Raw genomic sequence first — 24,763 nt, 5'->3', positions numbered from 1 at the left:
TTCTCTTCAGTTTCGCCTCCTGTCTTGGGTTGGCAGCCCCAGGGGTCCACGGTGTCCCCGTCAGTGTGGAGTCCAGGCGTCCCGGTGGGAGACACATGGCCTGGTGGTCCTGTCCCATGGTGCCGGGACGGCTGGGACCGCAGAGGACAGAAGTCTGCAGTCGCCAACGGCTGCATTGGAAGGCCCCCGGGTGTGCAAAGCTCCAGCCACGCCAGGGATGACGTCGGGGAGCAGAGGGCGCCCCACAGACAGAAGCCCACGGCCGTCTCTCCAGAACGGCCTGCGCAGATGCCCGGGCACACCGCGGGGATGGAGGGAACCCTGTCTCCAGAGCCCCGTGCTCCCATCCCCTCGTGTGCCACGCAGCCAAGAATTAGATGCTCTTAGGAAATGTCTTGCATAACATCCCATCGGGGTGGGTTTGACTTAACTGCAGAAGCAGTTTTTAAAAAGCTTAGGAAGACCCTCTCTCCTGTTCGTAGGCAGATCCCATGAAGCGCTAGTGGGAATTCCACCCAGACTCGGGGAACGCCTGGTTTCGGTCTTCCTGAAGCGGCTGGGTCCTCCAGGGTCCGCACAACGCGGCCCCTGCGTCCTGCTCCGCGTCATCACCCCAACGGGCCCGCCTCTTTGCTCTAAAACACCGCCTGCTTTTTGAAATGTTTAGCTCTTCAAACTGCATCCTGAAACCAGCTGCTCGTTACATGAATGTCCATAAACCTACAAATATTTTGGCTGGTTTTCTTACTGTCTCTCCTTCCCAAGTTCTGGCCAACCGTGCATTTAGCCCCGGGGGAGGGGCTGAGGTCCCCAGCCACCCCTAGGCTCCACAGTGTAGACGTCCCCCAACTCATTCTTTTGGCCCCAGGCCCAGGGAAGCACTTGGGGCAGCTGGGAGGGATTCAAGATACAGCTGCTTTAGGAATTAAAAATGTTGCAATACTCAGCAGGCAGCTTCCCTGAAAATCCTGGAAAAGTTGAGGGGCAGTTTCTTTGAAAAATAAACACCAAAAAAGGTTATTTTTTCAAAAACACTTTTTTTTAAAAGATTTTATTTTTAAGTAATCTCCACACCCACTGCAGGGCTTGAACTCAACCCCGAGATCGAGAGTCACATGGTCCATGGACTGAGCCAGCTGGGCACCCCTTCAAAAACACTTTCAAGCTCAGTTTTGTGGGTTGGAAGCACAGCTTGGGCTGCAAGCATGGGAAATGCATTGTCCCACCGCAGGTGAGGGCGCCCCCGCGGTGGGGAGTCAGGCTTGACCGCGTGCCAGTAGGAAGCAGCAGGCAGCTCGCCAGGAGATGGGCTGGCGAAATAGCGTGTTTATTCACGGTGAGGGCTTCCGGTGAGAGTCACACCCTGATTTCTCGAGTACTGCCCTACAACCGGCCCTTTAGGAGAATGCTTTTTTGGGAGTCCTGGGTTAGAAGGACTGGGGGTGACCACGCCGCCCATCTCACGCAGAACAGGGCTGGGGGGCCGAGGGACCGGGGGGCATGTCCACCCCAGGAAGACGCTGACACAGAGGCAGTCTCACCAGTCTGCACTGAGGCGGGGAAACGCTCCCCAGAGCCACCGTGGTCCACGGGGCGAGCCTCTTCTGAGTGACTCCAGAGAGAAACCATATCGGCAAAGACGACACAAACCGCAGCCACACCCTGAACAGCCAACAAAGCCAGAGCCTGGTCCTTGGCCAGGAAAGGGCCTGCCGCGCTGGCCGTGTGCTCATCTGCGGGTCCTCAGGAGGACGGCTTCCCTTGGCACCCCCGGTCCTTGTGCGGCCCGGGAGGCTCTCAGCCGACTGCCGTGGGCCTCACACCATCGTCATGACCCTGAGTGCCGCCGGCTGGAACCTTCGGATCTTTCTCTTCAGGGCCTTGGAGGCCTTGATGCGGCACAGTTTGGGTACTGGGGGCAGGGGTGGCCTGCGGGCGCCTGGGGCCCTCGGGGGCTGCGGGGCACACGCCCGAGGCCAGGCCCCAGCCTCTGAGTCACTGCTGCTGGACTCCCTGTCCCCAAAGTGGCTGGCGGTATGGTCGCTCGCCCCGTCCTCACTGGTCTCGGCCACAGTGGAGTGGAGCAGGGAGGTGCCCTCGGCCGACTGCTCAGAGCCCTCTGACTCACTCCTGACCCGGGCATCCTGGCGGGGCAGCTTGGGCCTGGCCCGGGCACACACCGGCCGCGGGCCCCCCGCTCTGCTGGCCGCTGGTCTGTGGGGCCCCAGGCTGCCTGAGATCTCCACGGAGGACAGCCACTTGCGCTGCTTCTTCTGCGCCTCCCCACCGGCCCCCAGAGCAGCCGCTTCCAAGGGGAACAAGGCCGGGGCAGGGGCCCGGCGACCCTCCCGTCGGGCCACCAGCAGGGGCACCAGGACGGGCACGGGGTAGAGTCTGGGCTCAGAGCAGGACCGGCTGGGTGCCACTCCCACCAGGGTGGGCCTCCTCCTGAGACCCTCCCCCAACTTGGGGGGCAACTGGGGGACTGCGAGTGTGCCCCCGGGGGATGGCTGCCCCCCAAACCGCAGCACCTTGTCACTGGCCCCTCTCTTGATCTTCACAGCCTTTGTCTTGAGGTGGCCTGTTTTCAGCCCCAGGAGGGAAGCTCCACTGTCAGCAAACGGGGGGTGGACACAGCACCCTGGGGCCAGAGTGGGGCTCTCCCCGCCCCCCTTCCTGCTGGGCAACAGGACAGGGCTCTCCTGGAAACTGAGAGCCGGCTGCTGGGCCTGGGGGTGGGCAGAGGGGGCTCGCCCATGCCCCGACTCAGGGGAGCCCACCATGGTCTCCCCACGGACACAGCCCCTTGGGGGTTTGGGTCCCTCCTCTGGAAGGCTGCTGGGGTGTGGGGTGGCTGGGAGGAGTGCAGGTCCCTGCTGCTCGAAGCTCTCCCTGCTGGTGTCCCCCCCCTGAGGCATGCCACCTGTTCCTGCTCTCCCTGGGGCGCACACCAGCTTCTCTAGGCTACTGTCACTGTTTGCTCTCTGGCCACCAAGCACCTGTGGGCACGGGGGCGCCTCGTGTCTTGGGGGTCCCTGCTCACCCACACTGCCCCTTGGGGGGGTCCCTCGGCCCCGCAGACTCAGCAGCCTGTCTATATAGGCTGTAGCTGGGCCAGCCTCAAGGACAGGTCTAGTCTGCATGGAGCCCAGGGCCGTGGGGCTTGGAAGGGGCTCCCTAGGGGGCGAGTGGCCATGACTCTGCAGGGCCTCCTTGTGTAGAGCAAAGAGAGGGCTCTGCAGAGCCACGGCGTGCAGGGGACTGGGGTACGGGTACACCTCCCTGCCGCCCTTGGACACCAGGTCACGCTGGTACTTGGGGTCCAGCACGGGGGCTGGGAGGTCCATCCCGTGGCAGAGAAAGGAAGTGGCCTTGGGGTCTGCACTGGCTTTCGGGAACACCATCTCGGATGGCAGGCCTCTTTCAAGATCACCTGGGAAGGAGAAAAATGAGCAAACAGGTGAAAGGAGAGACCCCAGTACAATCCTAGTGTCACTTCCCGTGCAGCGCCATGACCGTGCGGTGCCCTGTGCAGGTGTGGGCGGGAGGCCGGCAGGAGCAGCAGCCCACGGTGCACACCGATGCCGGGACATGAGCCTGCAGAAAGGGCTTGCTTGCACGCCACCCCCAGCACCCGCTCTGGTCTCCCTCCCCGCCACAGCTGGCGAGGTAAAGCCTGGACTCGGAAACTGTCATATCCATGCCTCATTCACCCAAGGTTTGTGTCGCTCTGGCTGCTGTGTCCATTCCAATGACAGACAGGTGCCAGTCAAGTGTGTAAGAGTTCTGGAAGGGTTTTTAAAATTACATTCTGATGTCCACTTAAATCAAAAGAAAAAAATGCTTTTTATCATAACAGACTTGCTATAACGAACAGAAGTATTCCTGTCTCTATCCAAATACCAAAACAAGCCTATAGAAAATCTGGACTATTACCGTGGATTAGCACCAAACGTACACAGGGCTTCCCTGCTCTGTGCTCGGCCGCCCCCACCACCTGGCATGGGACCTCCCCCCCTTCCCGGCTCTCCTTTACCTGTGGACACTGGCCTGGGCCGGGACATGCCCTCCTCCGTGGCTGGGGGTCTCCAGGCGGGCAGGGGCGCTCCGTGCACGGTGGTCTCGTCGGCTGACCGGGGCCGGCAGTCCCCCGCGTCGGCCCTGGCCGCGGGGTCAGCCGGCAGCAAAGTGCCCAAGGAGGAGTACATGCGGTCACTACACACGGATGTGCAGGAGGCGGACAGGGAGCAGGAGCCGACGTCGCTCAGCTCATAGAAGCCTAGGGGGTGAGCGGCGGTCAGCCACCTCGGCACAGCAGCCCCTTTCCTGCCTGAACAGGGCCCTTGTGCTAAGGGGTCTCAGGATCTCAGCAAGGCGGGCACTGGGGAAGTTGGCCGGGGACCCCCCATTCCTGTCCACTGTCGCCCCATGAACACGGTCCGTGGAAGCCCCCTTCGCCCGTGCCCCCCCGCCTTGCCCCCTTCCTGGGCAAGTGGCTTCCCTCTCCCTATGTGGCCAGGCCTCGGCATCTTTCTCCCTCCCTCCCTGGTGCCTTTGGTAGTCAGAGGAGGGACGGCACACTGGGGCCTCCAGTCCAGGCAGGGCCCCTGCAGCACCAGCCCCCGCACGTGGGCTACCTGAGCTGGGCCTGCTGTCACTGTCGGCCACCTCGCTGCAGGGCCGCCGCACGTCCAGCTGCAGCTCACTGATCTGCCGGTCCAGCTGCTCCAAGTGGGTTTTCAGGCCGACATCCTGGCGTCGTAAGCGGTTCTAGGAAGGGCAAGTGTGAGAAACAAAGCCGTCGGAGGCAGAAAGCAAGCTCGGCGCCCCATGGTACCTCGGCGCCCGGCACACAGTGTAACCTCCAAACTCCACGGCTCCAGCTCCTTAAGCCGACAGCTCCTCTCTACTCCCCGGGACAATTCCCCTGCCCTCTGGTCACCAGAGGAAAACAGCCCCCGGCCCTCCCCCGCCAACCGTTTCCCACCCGCAAGTGCAGACTTTTAAACAAATCAGCAATTCCCAACTAGGTGTTCCTTTAAGAGGAGGCTGATGGAGCCTCGGAGCGTAACCGCGGGATCGGAAGCAGCACCTCTTCTCGCACGAGGCGCAGACGACTGTTCAGCGGCTGCTCCCGGAGCTTATGTAAGAACCTACTTTCCCACGCTCACGTGCCATGTTCTCTCACTCAGCCGGCCCTGGGTGACCCCAGACTTTCCAAGGGCCTAGGAAAGTCCCAGGAGAGAAAAAGGCCCCCTTCTGTGTACCCCCCCTTTGCAGGTGGCTCTTCAGGCCTTGTGGAGCCCTCGAGCCCTCGGGGACAGGGCGGGGGCGTGGCAGGAGGGGGCAGGGCCTGACTCAGCGCGCCTCAAAATCTGCCCGAGAATCTTCTGGGTTTGGAGGGTCACATCCTAGCTCTGCCCTGAGGCGCTGTCCTCCGCAGCCCTCAGCCGTAAATGGGTTATTACGAGCATCAGCCGAACGTGTGTGCGTGTAATCATATAACATACATAATATGTGTATGCGGTGAACGCCCATCACACGTATTTGCACACGTTCCCACACGTAAACAATGTAGAATGTAGAATGAGCACGGACAGCGTCACAAACGCCGACTTCCTTCTTTCGATTGTAAGACAACACCGTCCTCAAGGTCTGCTGCATAAATTTCTTATTTTCATCAACAATTAAATTTAAGGCAAGTAATGAATGAATGTAATTATGTGGTTCACCCTGTTTAAGAAAATGATTAATTGTGTTTCAGATTTAATGCAGAAAGCGAGGAATTCCCCTGAGCCCCATAATTATTTCAGTAATTTCGGTCTATGAGGATGCGGTCCAAGAGGGAAGCAGGCGGCAGTAATTTCCGATTTTTATGAGAGAGTCACGTGGGCACAGCATTCGGACACCAGCCCAGGTGAGCTGAGCTGGGTGAGAAGCCCAGGGCCAGACACAGCGCCTACTGCTCGCCAGGCCACCACGCCCAGGCCACCACAAGTGGGCCACCTTCCCTGGGCCACCATGCCCGGGCCACCGTGCCCAACTCCCCGTTGCTCCAGGACCCCATCCAGAGCTCTGAGAGCAAGCTCCACGGGTTACAGCAACGGAGTCTCGCAGCCATAATACTATCTGTAAACAGCTCACAGCAAAAACCAGTCCTGAATTTAATAAAAACTTCATAATCCCCGAACCATCCCGTCCAACCTAAACACCTGGCTTCTTACTCTGAATATTTTTACAAAGGAAAACGCTACCCAGGTGAAGAGCAGTGGCGGAGAGAGCCAGGGGGTATGCAAAGATGGGCTCCGGCCAACTACCCTCCCCATAAAGAACACGAAATTCAGGCAAAGGGGCCAGTGTGTGTTTTTATTGTAAATGACTTTTCTTTTCCTGTCATGAAGTCGGGCCACAGCGCCAACAGAATAGTAGGTTCCTCTGTTAGGTCACACACGACCCGACGCTTAGAAACCGATCCGGCCTCTTCGCTTCCAAATCATGATGGTCTGGACCTTCTGAAGGAGGAGGGCACCTCTGGATGTCCCAGTTCACGTCCTTCCTCCCTCTGATCCTCTTCCCCCCCCAAAAAAAGTCACCTCTGTGTGCTTGTGCTGAGATTAATTGCTCTGTGATTAATGTTTGGCCCGCCAGCCCTTCGGCGGGTGGTTTCTGATTAATGCCGAGAAGCCGCGGACACACAGGCTCTCGGGGATTCGCAGATGACAGACCATCCTCAGGACCCCTGCTAGTCCGTGGGGCTTGGCCATCCAGGATTTACGCCCTTCTCATTCACCCTCCCCCATCCCTCACCTGGGGTTTCTTTGTCTGCTTTTCATTAACTCCTTCTCGGCATCTAACTTCGTGCTAATAGTCCTGAGTTCGGTCTGTGACCAGGACAGCATGACCTACGGCAACCCAGCCACAGAGTCTCTCTCTCCATGTATTTCTTCTGCAGAGAAAAGCCTGCAGACATGTCAGCGCTGGGGGAACAGGACCGTGGCAGTCACGTGGATCCCCGTCAGAGCAGCCAGTGAGCTTGGGGGCCACCTCCTCCCCACCTCTGTCCCCAGCATTCCGGCTGTCAGCGCAGCGTATGGTGTCAGAACCCCCCAACCTGTGTAAGGGGCCGAGGGGGAAGGGAGCGCACTCCACAGTTCCCCAGGAGGTGGGATCACCTGAGCGTAAACGCAGGTTCCTAGGATCCTGGCCACACCGGGAACCTGCATCTGGACAAGCTTCCCAGGCAACGCAAAGGTTTCCTACGATCCCAGGAAGCTTGAGAACTGCAATCCGGGGAACGCCATGAAAAACAGATTCAGCTTATCCCTTTCTCTGAAATGTTTACTTTAGGGACCATAAGAGAACCGTCTGATTTCCACTTGCTTGTCTTCGGTTTCCACCCACGACCCAGTATTCTGGTCTCCTCGAACCTCTATGGCAGAGTCAAAGCACAAAAAGGAAAAAACAAATGCCCTCAAGTTCAGGGTACACCCATGGTGTCTGAAACACCTTTGTTCTTTCCTCAAAAGCCGAGAGTATGCAAAGCAAACAGAAACGTGAATTCCGTGGCTGCCCCCTGGGCCCCGCTGGCGGGTAAACATGACCGCCAGGCTGGAAAAGAGGCCCATCAATCAGTAGCAAAGGCCCCAGGGGCACAGATCAGCCTCGCAGGTACCGGACAGAGGCCTGGCACAGTCCTGGGGATGCCCTGCCCTCACCGGTGACCTCGAGCGAGTTCACGCCCCTGTGAGCTCACGAGGCGAGCATGGCCGGTCCGGGTCCTCAGGCTCATGCTGCAGAGCAGCCCGCCCCTGAGTACTTAATGCCACAACCTGCCAGTGGAAAGGAAGCACTGCATGCTGCCACTCTGAGGACAAGTCACGACCAGCAAAGTCAACTCCTGGGAAATTCTTCAGGATAAGATTTCACTGCAGGGTCCCCAGAACCTTTCTTCACTTGCAGCTACCTGCACCTGTCCCACCGACGCTGGCAGCGCCCCCTGCTGGAAGGTGGGGCTTCCTGCCTCCTCCAGGGCATCCCAGGTGATGTCAGTGTGCCAGGCACCTAACTCCTATGAAACCTGGACGGGAGCCACTTGTGAGGGAAGGACAGATCTCCCTGAAGTGATCAACGGATAAGCACAGGACTGGCCAGAGAGGTGCAGGCGCCCTGCTCGGGGGTCACGGGAGCATCACTAGCTCAGAAATCTAGCACAGGGAGACAGTAAATGTTCTCTTCTGTGAGAGCAACGGAAGTCGCTCCCTTATTTGCTCACCAAATACTTGCTAAGCACCTACTGCATGCTCCTTCGGCCCTTCAGGTGCGGCCCGTCTGTAACTGTTAACGTGCAAACTGTGCTAAGTTCCTAATTGCAGTTTAAATCCCCGAAACGCTCACACTCATGCCCACTGGGGAGCTCCTGCAGCACAAGCTGCCGAGGGGTGGCTGCGAGTCCTTCCTGTCTTCACACCTGAACGGTGACGCCCGGTCCACGCCAGTGTGGGGGTGAGGAGCGGGGCTGTGAGGTCTGCGACCGTGCTGGGGACGAAAGGCTTTGACTATGCTCTTCATCACGGAACTAATATTACTCCTATTTTTTTCCCTGCAAGAAAATGTAAAAGTGTTAAGCCCTAGCTGATGTCACACAAATTCAATTATTCTTCTCTTTTGATCACGTAATCCATGCCAAGAACAAAGTTTGAAGAAAAGTCTACGTGTTCCTTCTGGTTCCCACATAAAAAAAAAAAAATTAAACAAAAAAACCTGTTTGATCTCTTCCAAAGGCTACTTGTAATTAGAGGCTGACGACTCACAAGTCTGATTTGTGTATTACTTAAGTCAAGTTAATCATCAGCTGTGCCCCTGCCCTACTGGCCAGCATCAGGGCAGCATCTGGGCAGCATCTGGGCAGCTCCCCGTTCGTCCCCGGGAGCCATGCATCTCTGTGAGCTGCTGTGGCCTCGGAGCTCTGGGTGCCGACACCGCGGAGCCCGGACAGACCACTAAGGGCGGGTAAAACAAGGCAGACGGTCCCGCTCCAGAGCGGCTCAGTCACAGGCAGAGGGGAGGCTACACGGGCAGGGCCCAGGCTGTATTCCCTCCACCTTCCGCCTGTCCTTTGCAACAGGGGAAGACGACCAGAGTCCGGGGAGGCGTCCTCCAGATTCCGGAATCCAGGAACACCTAATAAGCCGGTAACGTTCGGAGCCAAGCTGATCACAAGGCTGCAGAACCATCCGGGCTGCTTTGTGAAGACAGCCGCATCTTTCAAACATTCCGAATTTAAAAAATTCCTCTTAGGAGTACCAGGATTAACGCCATCAGATAGGAATCGTTCTATACTGCCCTTTCATCTCTCCTTTAAAGCATACTGCAGTACTGGAAAAGCTCGTGAGGAGAGAGAGCCTACAGCAGATTAAACACGGGAGGAGCGACAATCTGAGTGTCTTCAATGCTATAAAGAGGAGCTGGCATTTGGAGACACGAAGGTAAAGCAGTCTTAAGAGGTTCCCGGTTCCACCGCCTGTGGGATTCAGAGGACACGCCTCATTTTACAGGTCAGGTTACAGTTTAAAGTTGAAGAAGCTTTCACGCGATACCTGCTTTCCTCAACATTTTGTTGCAATGACAGGACCCCATTTAACCTGAGCACGTTGCGGGGACAACTCGGGCTGCGTCCTGCACGCAGGCACTTTTGTTCCCGAGCCTGCGCAGCAGGGACACCTGTATCCGGGCCCTGACACCAGGATCCCAAGCAGCGCCCACCAGGACGAACGGACTTCAGGCGCTCTTATCAGAACAGCCCCGGAAGTCGAACAGGAAAGCACGCGGAAAGCCCCTCTGCGCGGGGAGGGAAGCAGCGCCAGGGTGCAGCCCCAGGGCGCCTTTCAGGATCAGGATCCTGATCCCTATGCCTCCGGCCTCCGCGGCCCTCTCATTGGACCCGAATCGCGTCCCCTGAAATCCCAAAGGGTGCCCTTCAATCAGTGGGACGGCCCAGCCGCCGCGCTGCCCGCACCAGGTGGCACGGCTCCCCGCCGCCCCGCGCGCCCCAGCACCCCCGGGGCCCCGCGCTCCTTACCAGCTGCTCCTGCAGCGCCGCCAGCGCCGCCTCCAGCCGCAGTTCGTGCGCGCGGGGGCCGCGAGGGTGCTCGGGGTGCTCGGGGCCGCGGGGGGCGGCGGGTCCCGGCGGGGGCTGCATGGCCAGGGCACCCCGCACGCGCGCCTGCTGCGTGGCGCGCAGCCCCTGCAGCTCGTGCAGCCCCGCGAGCGCTGCGCGTAGCCGGGCGCCCACCCTGCGGCGGTCCCAGCCTGCGGGCCCCGGCGGGCCGCTCGGCGCCCACATCCCGCGCCTGGCCTCCCTCGAGCCTGCCTGGCCTCCCCCGAGCCTGCGTGGCCTCCTCGGAGCCCGCTCGGCCTCTGCGGCCTCCCGGAGCCTCCTCGGAGCCTCCCGGCCGCGCGCGCGGCCTCCTGCGCCGCTTCTCCCCGCCCCCGCCCCGCAGGTCTCCAAGGTGGGGTGGGACCTATCGGTGGCCGCGGAGGGCGGTGTTTGCACACGCCCCGAGGTCACAGCGGCCGCCCCCGGGCCCGCCCAGTCGTCGGAGCCCCGCGCCCTTGGGGGCCTTGGGACCCAAGCCCTGCGGTGAGTCTAGAGGGGACCAGAGGAGAAGGAGGACCCCAGCAGGAAAGCCGGAAAGGGCCGAAAGGGGAACAAACGCGGTGAAAGGTTAAGCTTTTTTTTTTTTTTTTTTTAAATTTAAGATAAATTCTTGGGACAGTACCACATTGTAAGGACCATGTTACCATTTTAAGCTTGTTATAGATTTGAAAAACATATTATCCACTTTTCCTAATGTGTATCTGCAGTTGGAATCCCCCCAATTTATTTATTTTTTTTGGTAATAATAGCTTTACTGAGATGCAATGCACGTATCATTATAATTCACCTATTTAAAGTGTCCAGTTCAGTGGTTCCTCCTGTATTCACAGCCATCACAAGGTTCCACTTTCTGGCTACAACGGCTAACCTGCTGTAGAAAGTCACGTGCTAACTTTTAGCTGTATATTTTTACTTCCCTTGGGTGTAGACGTCTGAGTAGGGAACTACTGTGGTAGATCTTTTGAAGGTCTAACAGACTGCTTTTATTTATTTGTTTGTTTGTTTATTTTTATTAGTTTCAGGGGTAGAATTTAGTGATTCATCAGTTGTATATAACGCCCAGCGCTCATTACATCAAGTGCTCTCCTTAACGTCCATCACCCAGTTACCCCAGCCCCCCCCACCTGCCCTCCAACCTCCCTCAGTTTGTTCCCTGTAGTTGAGTCTCTTATGATTTGCCTCTCTCCCTGTTTTCGTCTTATTTTATTTTTCCTTCCCTTCCCCTGTGTTCCTCTGTTTGGTTTCATATGGTATTTGTCTTTCACTGACTTATTCTGCTTAGCATAATACCCTCTAGATCCATCCATATCCTTGCAAATGGCAAGATTTCATTCTTTCTGATTGCTGAGTAGTATTCCACTGTATAAATGTACCTAATCTTCTTTATCCATTCATCTGTCGATGGACGTTTCTTACACTGTTGGCGGGAATGCAAACTGGTGCAGCCACTCTGGAGAACAGTATGGAGGGTTCCCAAAAAGTTAAAAATAGAGCCATCCTGTGACCCAGCAATTGTACTACTGGGTATTTATCCAAAGGATACAAACACAGTGATCTGAAGGGGCACCTACACCCCAATGTTTATAGCCGCAATGTCCACAATAGCCACACTATGGACAGGCTCTTATATTCTCAGCAGCACCAAATGGAGGACCAGTATCCCCACGCCCATGCCAGCATTCGTCCTTCTGCTTATAACCATCTCAGTAAGCGTGAAGTGGTATCTCCCTGTGATTCTGATTTTATCTCCATGTGACTAGTGACGAGGAGCATATTTTCATGTATGTATTGGCCACTTGTGTATCTTCTTTGGACAGATGTATATTCAGATCCTTTGCCCATTTTTTTTTTTAAGATTTTATTTATTTATTTGACAGAGAGACAGCCAGCGAGAGAGGGAACACAAGCAAGGGGAATGGGAGAGGAAGAAGCAGGCTCATAGCGGAGGAGCCTGATGTGGGGCTCGATCCCAGAACGCCGGGATCACGCCCTGAGCCGAAGGCAGACACTTAATGACTGCGCCACCCAGGCGCCCCCCTTTACCCATTTTTAAAATTGGGTTTTAATTATTGAGGTGTAAGTATTCTTTATGCATTCTAGACACAATTTCATTATCAGATGTATGATTTACAATGATCTTTTCCCTTTTGTGGAGTAATACACTTGAGAGTGTATAAAAAGTACACTTTTTGCAGCAAAATTGTTTTTAATTTTGATGCAGTCCAATTTATTAATTTTTTCTTTTGTTGCCTGTGCTCTGGGTGCCCTAAGACACCATTGTCCAACCAGACGTCAGAGATCACATCTGTGCTTTTTTCTAAGAATTTTTATGGTTTTAGTGCTTATATTTAAGTCTTTAATCCATTTTGAGTTGTTTTTTATGCATGTTATGAGGTAGGCATCCAAGTCCATTCTTTTGCATGTGGATGTGCAGTTGTCCAGCCACCATTTTCCCCATTAAATTGTCTTGAGACTCTTGTTGATAATCAGTTGGTCCAGAAAATCAATTTTTGGATTCTCTGTTCTGTTACACTGGTGTATGTGTCCTTCTTATGCCAATTCCACAGTGCTCTGAATACCGCAGCTCTGTAGTAAGGTTTAAAGTCCGAAAGTGTAAGTTGTCCGACTTTGTTCTTTTTCAAGATTCTTTTGGCTATTCTGGGTCCCTTGCATTTCCATATGGATTTTAGGATTGGCTGGTCAATTTCTGCAAAGAAGTTGGCTGGGATTTTGATGGAGATGGCATGGAATCTGTTGATCAATTGAAGAAGTATTGCTACCTTAAGGTTAAGTCTTCTGAACCATGAACATGGGATGTCTTTCCATATATTTATGTCTTTAATTTCTTTCAACAGTGCTCTGTAGTTTTCAGTGTACAAGTCTTGTATTTCCTTTGCTAAATTTATTTCTAAATAAAAATATTTACAAAGTTCTTCTTGATACTATTGTAAATGGAAATGTTTTCTAATTTAATTTTCAGAATGTTCATTGCTAGTTTATAGAAATGAGCAGTTGAATTTGGTGTACAGATCCCAGTAAACTTGCTGAATTATTTATTAGTTCTAGTAGATATTTAGTGGATTCCCTTCATTTTTTCAGTTTACAAGATCATGTTGTCTGGAAATAGAAATAGTTTCACTTTTTTCCTTTCATATTTGGATGCTTTTAATTTCTTTTTCTTGCCTTATTGCTCTGTCTGGAACTTCCAATACAATGTCATACAGAAGTGCTGTGAACAGGTATCCTTGTCTTGTTGCTGATTTTTGAGAAGATGTTCAGTCTTTTACCATTGAGTCTGATGTTAGCTGCAGGTTTTTCTTAGATGCCTTTTTATCAGGAAGAGAAAATTCCCTTTGATTCGTAGTTTCTTGAGCATTTGTATTGTTGAGTTTTCCAGGATATCCTATGATTTTTTGCTGTTGTTGTTTTCTTGGTTCTGTGTGCTTATCTTGTGTAGTAGTGGAGAAAGAGCATTAGGCTGGAACTTATGAGACCTCAGCTCCAAGACCCCTTGCCTCCAGTTTTCTCAGCTCTATAATGAGTGTAGTGAAGAAGGTCCCAGATGCTAGATTTTCTTTATAGATAAATTCATGATTCTTCCTTTACATTTCTGCAAAGAGAGACAGAGAGAGGGTTAGACTGGATATGAGCCCTTGTTATCTGTCTTCTTCCCATCTGTGGACTCTCTTAATGGTGTCTTTTGGAGAATAGAAACTCTTCATTTTTCTGTATTCTTATTTATTATTGACCCCTTTTGTGCCATTTTAAAGAAATTTTTGCCCATCCAAGCACTTCAAGATATTATTTAATGCTGCTTCTAGAAGCTGTATTATTTCACTTTTTCCATTTAGAGCTACAATCCACCTACAGTGGTTATGTATTGTATGAGGTAGGCGGAATCACTATTTTTGTCAAACACATATCCTAGTGCAGTATTTGGTGAAAAAAAACCAAAAAACCAGTCCTCTTTGAGCTGTGGTGCACTGCCACCTTTGTCATAAATATATTTAGGTCTGTTCTGGTTTCCCTTTTCTATTTGATTAGTTTGCCTATCCTGGCACTTGTCCTAATTATTGTGGCTTTTTATGATGTGTGGTACCCAGTAAAGCATGTTCACCCCCCTTTTTCTTCAAGGGTGCCTTCAGTATTCTTGGTACTTGACAATATTATGTAAACTTTAGAATCAGCAGCTAGATCTCTACAAAAAGCCTGTTGGTATTTCGATGGGGATCACGTTAACTCTGTAGTTACATTTGGAAAGGAATGGTCTCTTTATAATACTTCTTTTAATCCATGGACATGAAATACCCCATTATTTATAAAGATTTTTTCAATGTCTCTAAATAATATTTTATAATTTTGTGTGTAGAGATCTTGCACATCTTTCACAAGGTTTATCCCTTCTTTCTGAGTGTTTTTTTTCCTTATACTATTGTTGATGTTACCTTTTAAAAATTTATTTTATTTTTGTTGATGATATACAGAAATACCAGGAAGGTCTCTAACAATTTTGCTAAACTCATTTATTCCCTTGAATAATTTATCTTTAGGTTTTTAAAGGTTTTTTTCCATATACATTAATATCATCTGTGACTAATGGAAGTTTTAATTTTTTCTTTTCATCCTTATACCATCTATCTATCTATCTATCTATCTATCTATCTATCTATCTATCTATCTACCTACCTATCTATCTCGCTACCATCTATCTATTTATTTGGCTTTATTGCCATGGCTAGGACCTTCAGTACAATGTCAAAACAGTGATGATGCCAAGCATTCATGTTCATTTCCAAGGGCAGTGGGAAGGTTTTGTACATTTCACCATTAAAAATGACGTTTACTGAATGTGTTTTGTAAATCTGTTTATCAGATTAAGGAAGTTATCTTCTTTTTTAGAATGGATATTTAATTTTACCAACTGTATTTTCTACTATTGAAATGATTATACTACTTTTTCTTTTTTTATTAATATGAATTATGTTAATTGATTTACAAATAAAAAGCTAACCTTGCATTTCTGGATAAACCAATTTGGTCATGACGTATTTTCCCCATTTATATATTGCTGGATTTAGTTTGGTAGTATTTTGTGTTAGAGTTCTCCATCCGTTTTCATGAGTGAGGTCAGGCCCTCCTTTTCTCTTGTGTATTTTTTCTCAGGTTTCCAGAATCAGCGCCATGCTGGCCTTACAGACCGAGTGAAAATACTCCTTCTTGATATTCAGTGCGAGGGTTTGTGTAGGATTAAGATAATTTTATTCCTAAATGTTTGGTAGAACATTAACGAAGCCATCTATACCTGGGTTTTTTTGGTGTAAAAGTTTTAAATTATGACCCAAAGTCCTTGAATAACTGTAATTACTCAGACTTTCTGTTTCTTCCTCATCAGTTTGTTACAGGTGTATTGTTCCAGATCGTTTGTCATTGTGTCCATATTTTCAATTGCATTGACATAAGTGTTCTATAATATTGTCTACAAAGATGTATCAAATATGTGTACTCCCTGCCCAGCTGTTTTCCGATCATTTGGCTACTGCGCTTTCTCTCCTCCTCCCTTCCCCTGCCCAGCCGCCTTGATCAGCCTTAGCAATAGTGTAGCGATTTTATCAGTTTTCTCAAAGCGCCAACTTTTGACTTTGCTGATCCCGTTTTTGTTTGTTTTCTCATCCATCAGTCTATTTTCCTCATTATTTGCTTCAGTCTATTTACTCTGGGTATAATTTACTAGATTACCTTTTCTAATTTATTGAAATGGATTCTTCACTCATTGGCCTCTCCTTCCTCCAGTTGGCATTGCTCAGACCTCATTTGCAGTGGACAAGAACTTGTTACTGGGAAAATGCTGGGTCCTGCCCCATCTTAGATTGCGTTCATAGTCTTGACCTTAAGAACAGATTGTGGGTTCACCTCGCCTGCTTGGCCTACGTCTGAATTTGGAGCTTTTCTGCAGAGGACAGTGAGGACAGCTGTCACGTGGAACGGCGTTAGGGAGGAAAAGTCAGGCATGGAATCTCAGGTTGTCTTAGAATGTGAGAAATAAAAGGAATTTCAATATCTTGTACTTCTTTCTTCTGCCGTTGTCTCCTGTCCCTAGTGTCAGAGGCGGAAAGGGGGTCCAGAAAAGTTAGCTTTCTCTTGTCTAAGGCAACCCTCTCCCCATTGCTCATTGTTAAATCACGACAGCAGTGGACTCTGCTCTCTCTCCCTCTCACACACACAAGATGAAAGTGGTTTCCTCTATCACAAGTGCCCCGAGAATGGGTTTGAGGCCAGAGAACAGTTTCAGGCCCCCAGCAGGGAAGTGGATTTGTACCAAGGCCCCAGGCTCCCTTGCAGTATTTTCTCCAGCTTTCCCACCCTTCGTCTCATTCCTGCTTCATTGGTCCTATCCTTTATTTTCCATGAACTTGGAATTCTTGTCCATTTCTGAGGCACTTTATCTTTCTTTGTTTACACCCACAGAGAATGCCATTTCCTGGGCCCTGGAGAGCCGGCCAGAACCTGGGTGTGCAAGTCAGGAGTCCGGCCTCCTGGGCCAATGCCTCTGATTCCCAAACAGCAAATCTCCTGTTACCTGTACTGTTCACTACATCATCACCAGCCTCCGGATTTTGTTACATAAGGACACAGAAGGTCTGAGAAGAAGGAGCACTTTTGAGTTTTAGCCTTTTCTCATCTCTTCCTAACCACATTGTCTGAACTATTAGTGTTTGCATACCGCGCTGTAAAGCTATGTATCCGTCCAATTAAGAAAGTCAATGGACCTTATTCCAGATCATTTTTTTTTAAGAATTTATTTATTTATTAGACAGAGATAGAGACAGCCAGTGAGAGAGGGAACACAAGCAGGGGGAGTGGGAGAGGAAGAAGCAGGCTCACAGCGGAGGAGCCTGACGTGGGACTCGATCCCAGAACGCCGGGATCACGCCCTGAGCCGAAGGCAGACGCTTAACGACTGAGCCACCCAGGCGCCCCTATTCCAGATCATTTTTATGTCACATCATTTTTATTTTGTGGATACAGTAGCTTCTTGAATCTCTCTCTGGATACGAACTTTCTGTTTTGTTTTTCATCACCTCTGTTCTGTATGGTGTCAGCTTTTCTGTTTCCCTTTGACTCTCTTTCCTGTTGTGACTGAGGGTGCCTGGATGCCGTTCACCTGTGAGGCAATAGGGAACTGTACGTGGTACTTGAGTTTGGTTTCGTGGCAGAGTGAGAGAGTACAGAGCCGGCTGGGTGCTGTGCACACCCCAGCGTCAGACGTGAGGGGCCGTGTTTGTGGAACCGGCGCCGCGCCCCCCGCGGGGGTGTGTTCATTTACACAGATTGTAGGTGGAGGGATACTTTGCTTTTGTTTGTGTGTTTACTACCATTTTCATCTGGTATTGGTAGGAACACATGTGCTCCATGCACTATTTTATATGACAATACACCAGAAATGTTTGCCGTTCAACAGTTTTTGCAAGTCTCAAGCTTATGAAAAAGTCATATGTTCGGTATAAAGAACTTTCTCCTTTTTTCCCAGACCCGTTGAGAATGCGTTGATGACCTGTTGCCCTATCACCATTAATACCTTAATGCCTTAGTGTGTATTTCCTACACACAAAGGCATTATCCTAAGTCGGCGATAATTAAAATAATCAATTAATTAAAGTAATTAATAATTAATCATTGATTTTAGTAATTAAATTCAGGAAATTGATGTTGATTCATAATCACCACCTAATGTTCAATTCAGATTTCACCAATTATCCCATCAAAGTCCTTCGGGTCAGAGCAATTCCATCCAGACCAGTGCATTTACCTGTCCCATCCTGCTGGTCTCAGTCAGGCCGGAGCAGGGGCTCAAACCGTTCTTGACTTATGACTGTACTTTTGAAGATTATGGGCCAGTTATTGTGAAGGATGCTCCTTGCTTTCATTTTGTTAAGGTTTCCTCCTGGTGCAGGTTATGCATCTGAGGTGGGAAGATCGCAGAAGTGATGCTGTGCTCGTGTCATGCACCCTACTGACGGGCGTGCACATGCTCACACCTGATGCTTCCCACCTTGATGACTTCATCTCTATCTGTCACCTGTCTGCCAGTCTATCCATCCATCCATCCAGCTATCCACACACCCACTCACCCATCCACCCATCCATCCACTTATCCATCCATCCATCATCCATCCATCCTTTTCCTTCATTTCTTGTTCTTTCTTTCTCTTTCTTTCTTCTTTCTTTCTCCCATTTATCTTCTGTCTGTGATCTCTCTACTGTCTGTCTGTCCACGTCTCCCTCCCTCTGCCCTCCATCACCTGCTGCATCCCTTCAGTTCTTACACTACACACATTACTCTGTAGCTCCATCAGCATCCATCTCTTAGCAGATAAAGCCTGTCTCACTACGTGGACGCGCTGAATCTCACTTCGTTGATGCACATTTGGTTGCTCCCTTTCTTCCTGCCATAGCAGTACTGCAGAAAGCATTCTCATACATGTGGCCTTGTTATTGTTGCTTTTATTTCTGTAGTCTGTGTTCTCAGGAGTGGAATTTCTGATGTCTGAGAGCATCTGTGTTTTTATCTTAACATTGCAAGATTTTCTTTCAGAGAGATCATAGCAATGGCCAGCAGTATGTTAGTGCAAACTCCAGACCCACGTCATTGCCGATACCGAATGTCTTCCTCTTGAAAACTTTGAGTGGTAAAAATGTAGTATCTCCGCGTTTCTCCGGTGAACACACTGCGACTCCTAGTGAGTGCGACCACCCCTTCGGGTATCTGTTAAGAGCTTTTACGTCTTACCACTGGGCCTGTTTGCTCATATCTTCACTGTTTGTCTTCACCTTACTGTTTGGTAGGAACTTCCTGCGTGTTCTGGCTGTTCTTTGTTGTGGGTGTTGGTCACGTCCTCCCCCCCACCCAATCTACTGTTTTTCTCCAACTTTGTGGTATTCTCAACATATCAGTACTTAATATGTTCTTCTTTTTTTTCCTTTTATGATGTCTTTTATGATTATTGTCTTACTTGAAAAATTCTTATTTCAACTTGAAGTCACTATTTTGGCAAACTTTAGTCTTTCTTTTTTTTTTTAAGATTTATTTATTTATTTTAGAGAAAGAGAAGGGGCAGAGACAGAAGTAGAGGGAGAGAGAATCTCAAGCAGACTCCACGCTGAGTGCAGAGCCCGACACGGGGCTTAATCTCACAACCCTGAGATCATGACCTGAGCTGAAATCAAGAGTAAGACACCAGCCATTTTTATTTTTCTACAAGCATTACCTGTGTAACTAAATAAAAACGTTAAAAATTTAGGGGCTCTCTGTGACTTATAAAATGAAAGATAGCAGCTGAATTTTGTCTTCAAGCCTCTCTAGCTGTGATAGGACCACATTTGTACAGTAGTCAAAGGAAATTTTTAAAGTGAAGGCAGTTACAGATATTCCTCAGCTAGTGCTCAATAAAGACTGTAACAGCTTTATTTTGATTGAAGGGAATGGCACATTAATAAAGTTGTAGCAAATACACACTGGCTTCTATGCATTCAAACCAACCGTATTAAATTAATAATCACACTCTTGCCAAAGGCAAGTGGGGATGATGCAGTCAGGTGCCGCTTAAGTGCATCGGTCAGCAGATAGATTTTTCTTTATCTATAAAATAATCTCCTAAGAAATGGTTGGAACCTGATGATGTCGCCCCGACCAGACTTGCAGGTGGGGCTTGCGTGCGTCTGCGGCTCGGGGACCGCTTCCACATCCCTGCAGCTCCTGGGCAGGGAGCCCCGTTGCGTGAAGAGATGGGAGCCTCCCGCCTGCGGGGCCAGGGCAGGTTGCCAGCAGGGCTATAACCCCAACTCGAACCATCCTGTCTGCTTAATAAGGGGAATGGCGGTCCCCCGACGAGGCAGCGTTCTATCAGCGGGCCACGCAGACACGCAGAGACGGCCCCGTGGCCCTGGGTGCAGGAGGGACGCGGTCAACATTGGGCTTCTGTCCCAGTGCGCCGCGGGGGATGGCAGTTGTCTGACGAGGCTCACGTTCGTGGTAATGGGTTTGTTGTGTGATGAGGCTTCCGTGGTTTCGAGAAACTGAAAAGATTTGCTAAGTCTGAATTCACATTCGAATAAGTTTTCAGTTTTCTTGACATTCATGAGGTGCCTTAAGAAATCTGTGTGTTTGGCTTTTGCACGTAAACTGGGTTATTTGGAAGCAATGCCGGCCGTCCTTGTGTCTCGATGGGCAGTGCAAAGGCAGGAAGCTCCACAGAACTTTGGAGAAGCTTTTCCCCTAGCGAGGGCCCCCTGGGGGCAAACACAGAGAAGGTGCTGCTGTGCGTGTTGGAGTAGGTTGGACTAGGGAAGGAAGCGCTGTCACAACTGCAATTTCCCTGTTGTACTTTGCCTAAAGCCACTATAAACCTCACAAAATGACAGCAGTCTTTCAGACGCAGGCGTTTTGACTTGATTGGGCTTGATTTGCAAAGTCACAGGGAATTTCTTCAACCTGGGAAGCAGGTAGGTACCAGGTAGCCGAGTAAACGGGCTGACGTACGGCCAGTAGTGTTCCTAGTTATTAAAAATGAAGTCACATCTTAATGCCTTTTATTTCTTCATTGTTTTCTGTCTGTGCATGCATGAATTTAGAGTATCATTTCAGTAACACTTTTTTCTGAATTCCTTTCCTGATGACCTCCTGCTGGGTTAGTTTCCTGCCCCAGGATTGTTGAGATGGTAGATAATCTGTGATAAAGTCGCTGGACGTCTGTGTCCTTACATCAGCACATGGTAGTGTAGACGTGTACGGCAAAGTATCATGTATTTGTGTGTGTGTGTCCCCTGCTAAAAACCGAAAAGCTGCACTGTGTTCATAGTCGAGTCATGGTCATTTTTTAACAAGATTTTATTTGTTTATTTGAGAGAGAGAGCATGCATGAGCAGTGGAAGGAGCAGAGGGAGAAACAGGCTCCCCACTGAGCAGGGAGCCTGATGCGGGACTCGATCCCAGGACCCGGGGATCATGACCTGAGCCGAAGGCAGACGCTTCACCGACTGAGCCACCCAGGCGCCCCTCAAACATCTTTTCTGATGTATGTAAAATATTTGTATGTCTTCCTTGTTCAAATCTTTTGTCAAAAATTTAATTGGGATATTTATTATGGGTGTGTTAGAGCTCTATATTAGAGATATGAGGAGATGTTGTCAAAAATATTGTAAAATGGGAGAAATCTGGGACCACTTAATGTAGACGACAGCTTAGTAATGTGTGGAACCGTTGGTAACACAATAAAAACAATAAAAAATTGTTCAGCATAGGACCCTAACTGATTGAGAGGCAATTCATTATAGTAGCTGTTTTCTTTAAGTGGTAATTATGTATTTTAGAAAGAACCTTATTGAAATTATTGAAAACACTGTCGGGTGTTAGTGCTCTGGCCAGGATGACACCTGCCTCCCGGCTGTGTGTTCACATCTATCACTCCTTTCCAGACACACACCCCCTGCTTGGGAGTCCCAAAAAGTGCCGCACACACGTCCACAGTTACTATTTTCTAGAAACTACTACATCATCCACAATCAAACACTTAAAGGTGAGGACACTCTTTAATCTTTGAGAAATAGGAAACTTATGGGTAAGTTTCTGTATCCGACATGTTTGTGAAACCATTTTGCATTAGATTAAATTAAGTGATTGTTTAATTGTGGGCAGAGACATGGTTTGCTGATGACTCTCCTGCGCTTTAGTTCAAGTAATTGCAGGAAGCAGTGAGAGCCAATTCTTTCTACCTGCAAATGAAGTGACTTAGAAGGAGGTTTGGCTTAGAGTCACGGGCGTCTCGGCTCCCAAGACCCTGTTCCCAGGTGCATCCGGCTGCTGTCCGTGAGCGGGCTGCTGCACGTGGCTCTCGCGGACCCCGAGGGGCTGCTTGCCGCGCCCCTCCTCCCCGGCCGTCCGGAGGCCAAGCCTGGCTTGTGCATTCAGCCCACAGGAAGCCCTGAGCTCTGACTGAGGATGGGAGATGGTGAAGATGAAGGGACCCATAGTTACACCACGAAGTGAGTGGCTAAGTCCTTGTCATTTTCTATTTTAGGGGGACATGTGTGGAGCTCTGGGTCCGAACGGCCACCACGATTCCCTGCACCGGAGCTGCTCATGCCGAAGTTCGCATCCTCATGGACATTTCTGACATTGGCGTTGCCTTTTCTCCATGTGACCAGACAAGCTCAAAGACTCCAAGACTCCATGTGACCTTCAGCTTGGTCTCTCTAAGCATCGGCTTCATTATTTGTGCAATAAGGGTTGTAACAGTAGTTACTACAAACCAGTCGTAAGGAAGCAAAGAGCCAGCAATGGAGCAGTCAGAACGGTGTTGGGCAGCCAGCAGGTGCACAGGTGATGCTAGCAGTGGAGCTGTTGGCATGCGTCCCACGGAGTGGAGCTGAAGACACACCCCGTGGTCATCACTGACATGAGAAGTTCGGTCTGCTGATCACAAGGGTGAACGGGAGAGGAGATTCGAGCATGTTCCAGAAGGAATTCCAGAAGCGCAGAGAGACATGAGAAGGTTTGCAGTTATGAACCCAGTACTTAAAACTCTGAGACATAGGAGACTATCCAAAGATAACCGTTCAGTACACGATGAGATAGTAACGCAAATGATCTGAACACATTTTATTTAAGGAAAGGGTATTAAAATCACACAAGAATGTTTTTGAAAATAGATTTTTTTTTTAAATTAAATTTTTTAAAAGAAATAGGAGTCTTTTCCCTTCTTTATTATATTGTGTACATCTATGGTTATTTTGTATGATAAATATTTACAAGATTAAGGAAACATTTTGATACATTTGGTGAATGACCCTATCTGGAGCATGTAAATAGAGTATAAATGAATGAGTGTAGAGTGTTTTCGAGTGGGAAGAAAGCATTTCAGAATCATCTACAGGTTTGGGGAGGGGCAGGAAGAAAAGCACTAATTTAGCAGAAATACTCAGCTGTTGCAGGCAGCCGTGACCTCCAAGTGCTTCATGTAAGTCAGCGTCAAGGTCATGTAGATTCTGCATGGTACACGTGAACCCCCAGCCGGGGGTAAGCCGAGCGAAACTAAAATCACGTAAGTTCTCAGACCTTTGTTCCAAGATCGAGTCGCGCTGTCTACTGGGTTGAACCCTGTGAGTTGCTGGTTTTCCTTCAAGGGAGGAAGGCTGGCTCTTGACCATGTCCTGTTGCTGTATCGTATCCAGAACGCACGTGTCGGCGTGAGCCTTGTGAAGTGTCCCGTCCGGCAAGGTGGGGCTTAAATAAACCAAGGAATTACTAACTAGGTCGTACGCAGGGAGGAACCGCAGACCTTTCCCAGGAAACGAAAGGAAGAAGGAAATCCAGACACTTCATTAAGATGATAAATCATAGTTAAGGGTGTCCGTAGTGAGCACCTTCTGAATGCACCTACTGATTCACTGTCGCCAGCATTCTGTGCGTTCCCAGGGCCTCAGGGTTGTGCGGCTGCAGAGACCCCTGGGACGGGTAAGCCGGATGTGGGCAGTCCTGCCATGGTCCCCCCGGGGCCTGGAGCCACCGGATCCCAACGGCAACCACAGTGAGGTCTGCTTGTTTCCCACGCATTTGTCACTTACTTTTAAAATGTTTTATTGTTTTCTTGTTATTATAAAAGTAATACATGTTTATTATGAAACATTTGGAAAATGCTGACAAGCAAAAGAAGGAGAAAAGAGAAAAAATTCCCAAATCTCAACTCCCAGAGTGTAACTGCCACGACCATGTTTGGTCTGATTTCTATGATCTTTTCTGGGGGCTTATATTTTATGTTAAAATGCAGTCAGGTGGTGCAAACAGCACATCTGTCTGCTTGGTGTTCTGGACCTTTCACCACCATTTAGTTTTATGTGTGTTCAGTATTTGTTTTTTAAGATTGTATTTATTTGAGAGAGAGAGAGCGCGCACAAGCAGGGGGAGGGGCAAGGGGAGAGGGAGAAGCAGACTCCCCGCTTAGCAGGGAGCCCGATGTAGGACTCGATCCCAGGACCCTGGGATCATGACCTGAGCCGAAGGCAGATGCTTCACCGACCAAGCCCTGCAGGGGCCCCTCATGTTCAGTGTTCTTTGTGTAGACAAAGCATTTTATTTACGAGTCCTGACTTGGACTCAGTTACGACCCAGCACTCTTTGTGCTGGTCGCCAGTGATTGTGTCTGTGTCTTGCCCACCTGCGCCCCTGGTCTCTTCTCCAGCGAGGCCCTGGCTGGTATCGGGGCAGATGAGGGATGCTCTCTGGCTCTGTGCCTCCCTTTGCATCTCCCCAGCAGCCCGTCAGCACCCTGGGTCCAGAGGAGCGGGGACCCCATGTGGGCGCCCGCCCCAGCACACCCTCTTCCCAGCCAGGTGCCAGCCCCGGCTCCGTCGGCAGCCCCTGGCCCCACCGGGCCCCCCATGGCCCCTGTGAGCTCATCCCCCCACTTCCGGGGCCAGTTTCTTTCTGCAGCTGCTGCCTCAGCGCGTCCCAGGGCCTGGGGACAGCTTCTCCTCTTCATACGTAGCTAACAGCTCCTTACATCCAACCCTCTGTCCCTCCCCGGGTGTGGTTTCTGCCAGACACCTGCTGCT

At 50.2% G+C, this 24,763-nt stretch overlaps 1 protein-coding gene and 1 long non-coding RNA gene across 7 annotated transcripts; one reads left to right on the top strand and one right to left on the bottom strand.

Annotated features, from left to right (window-relative positions):
- Positions 1–1,017: 1,017 nt before the first annotated feature.
- DACT2 (dishevelled binding antagonist of beta catenin 2) lies at positions 1,018–10,457 on the bottom strand. 3 transcript variants are annotated; one of them, XM_057310881.1, is made up of 5 exons: positions 10,079–10,157; positions 8,395–8,599; positions 4,638–4,770; positions 4,037–4,279; positions 1,018–3,433 (listed from the first exon to the last, which is right to left on the bottom strand). In XM_057310881.1, the coding sequence occupies exons 2-5, from the start codon at positions 8,566–8,568 to the stop codon at positions 1,818–1,820; spliced, it is 2,166 nt and encodes a 721-aa protein (XP_057166864.1). In that variant the 5' UTR covers positions 8,569–8,599; positions 10,079–10,157; the 3' UTR covers positions 1,018–1,817. The 3 variants fall into 3 exon arrangements, with proteins under 3 accessions (XP_057166864.1, XP_026343787.2, XP_026343789.2); XM_026488002.4 differs by lacking the exon at positions 8,395–8,599 and having other exon boundaries at positions 10,079–10,457; XM_026488004.4 differs by lacking the exon at positions 10,079–10,157 and having other exon boundaries at positions 8,468–8,551.
- A 4-nt stretch (positions 10,458–10,461) lies between these two features.
- On the top strand, positions 10,462–22,894 carry LOC125283637 (uncharacterized). 4 transcript variants are annotated; one of them, XR_008958896.1, is made up of 5 exons: positions 10,462–10,723; positions 16,622–18,894; positions 19,256–19,383; positions 21,059–21,228; positions 22,231–22,894. It is a non-coding gene; the product is annotated as an uncharacterized LOC125283637 (long non-coding RNA). The 4 variants fall into 4 exon arrangements; XR_008958894.1 differs by adding an exon at positions 12,034–12,232 and having other exon boundaries at positions 16,622–19,383; XR_008958895.1 differs by having other exon boundaries at positions 12,034–18,894.
- Positions 22,895–24,763: the final 1,869 nt, after the last annotated feature.

Source organism: Ursus arctos, unplaced genomic scaffold (assembly GCF_023065955.2).
Source record: "Ursus arctos isolate Adak ecotype North America unplaced genomic scaffold, UrsArc2.0 scaffold_13, whole genome shotgun sequence".
NCBI classification, from domain to species: Eukaryota; Metazoa; Chordata; class Mammalia; order Carnivora; family Ursidae; genus Ursus; species Ursus arctos.
This window is presented reverse-complemented; position numbering and strand designations above follow the sequence as displayed.

What these genes read in the sequence shown, in the direction of transcription:
- DACT2 (XM_026488002.4), bottom strand. Translation starts at nt 10,342, where the DNA reads ATGTGGGCGCCGAGCGGCCCGCCGGGGCCCGCAGGCTGGGACCGCCGC. An exon ending in TGACAGCAGGCCCAGCTCAG is followed by an intron (nt 4,280 to 4,637) that starts GTAGCCCACGTG and finishes CTCACCCCCTAG; the next exon opens with GCTTCTATGAGCTGAGCGAC. An exon ending in GCCCAGGCCAGTGTCCACAG is followed by an intron (nt 3,434 to 4,036) that starts GTAAAGGAGAGC and finishes TCTCCTTCCCAG; the next exon opens with GTGATCTTGAAAGAGGCCTG.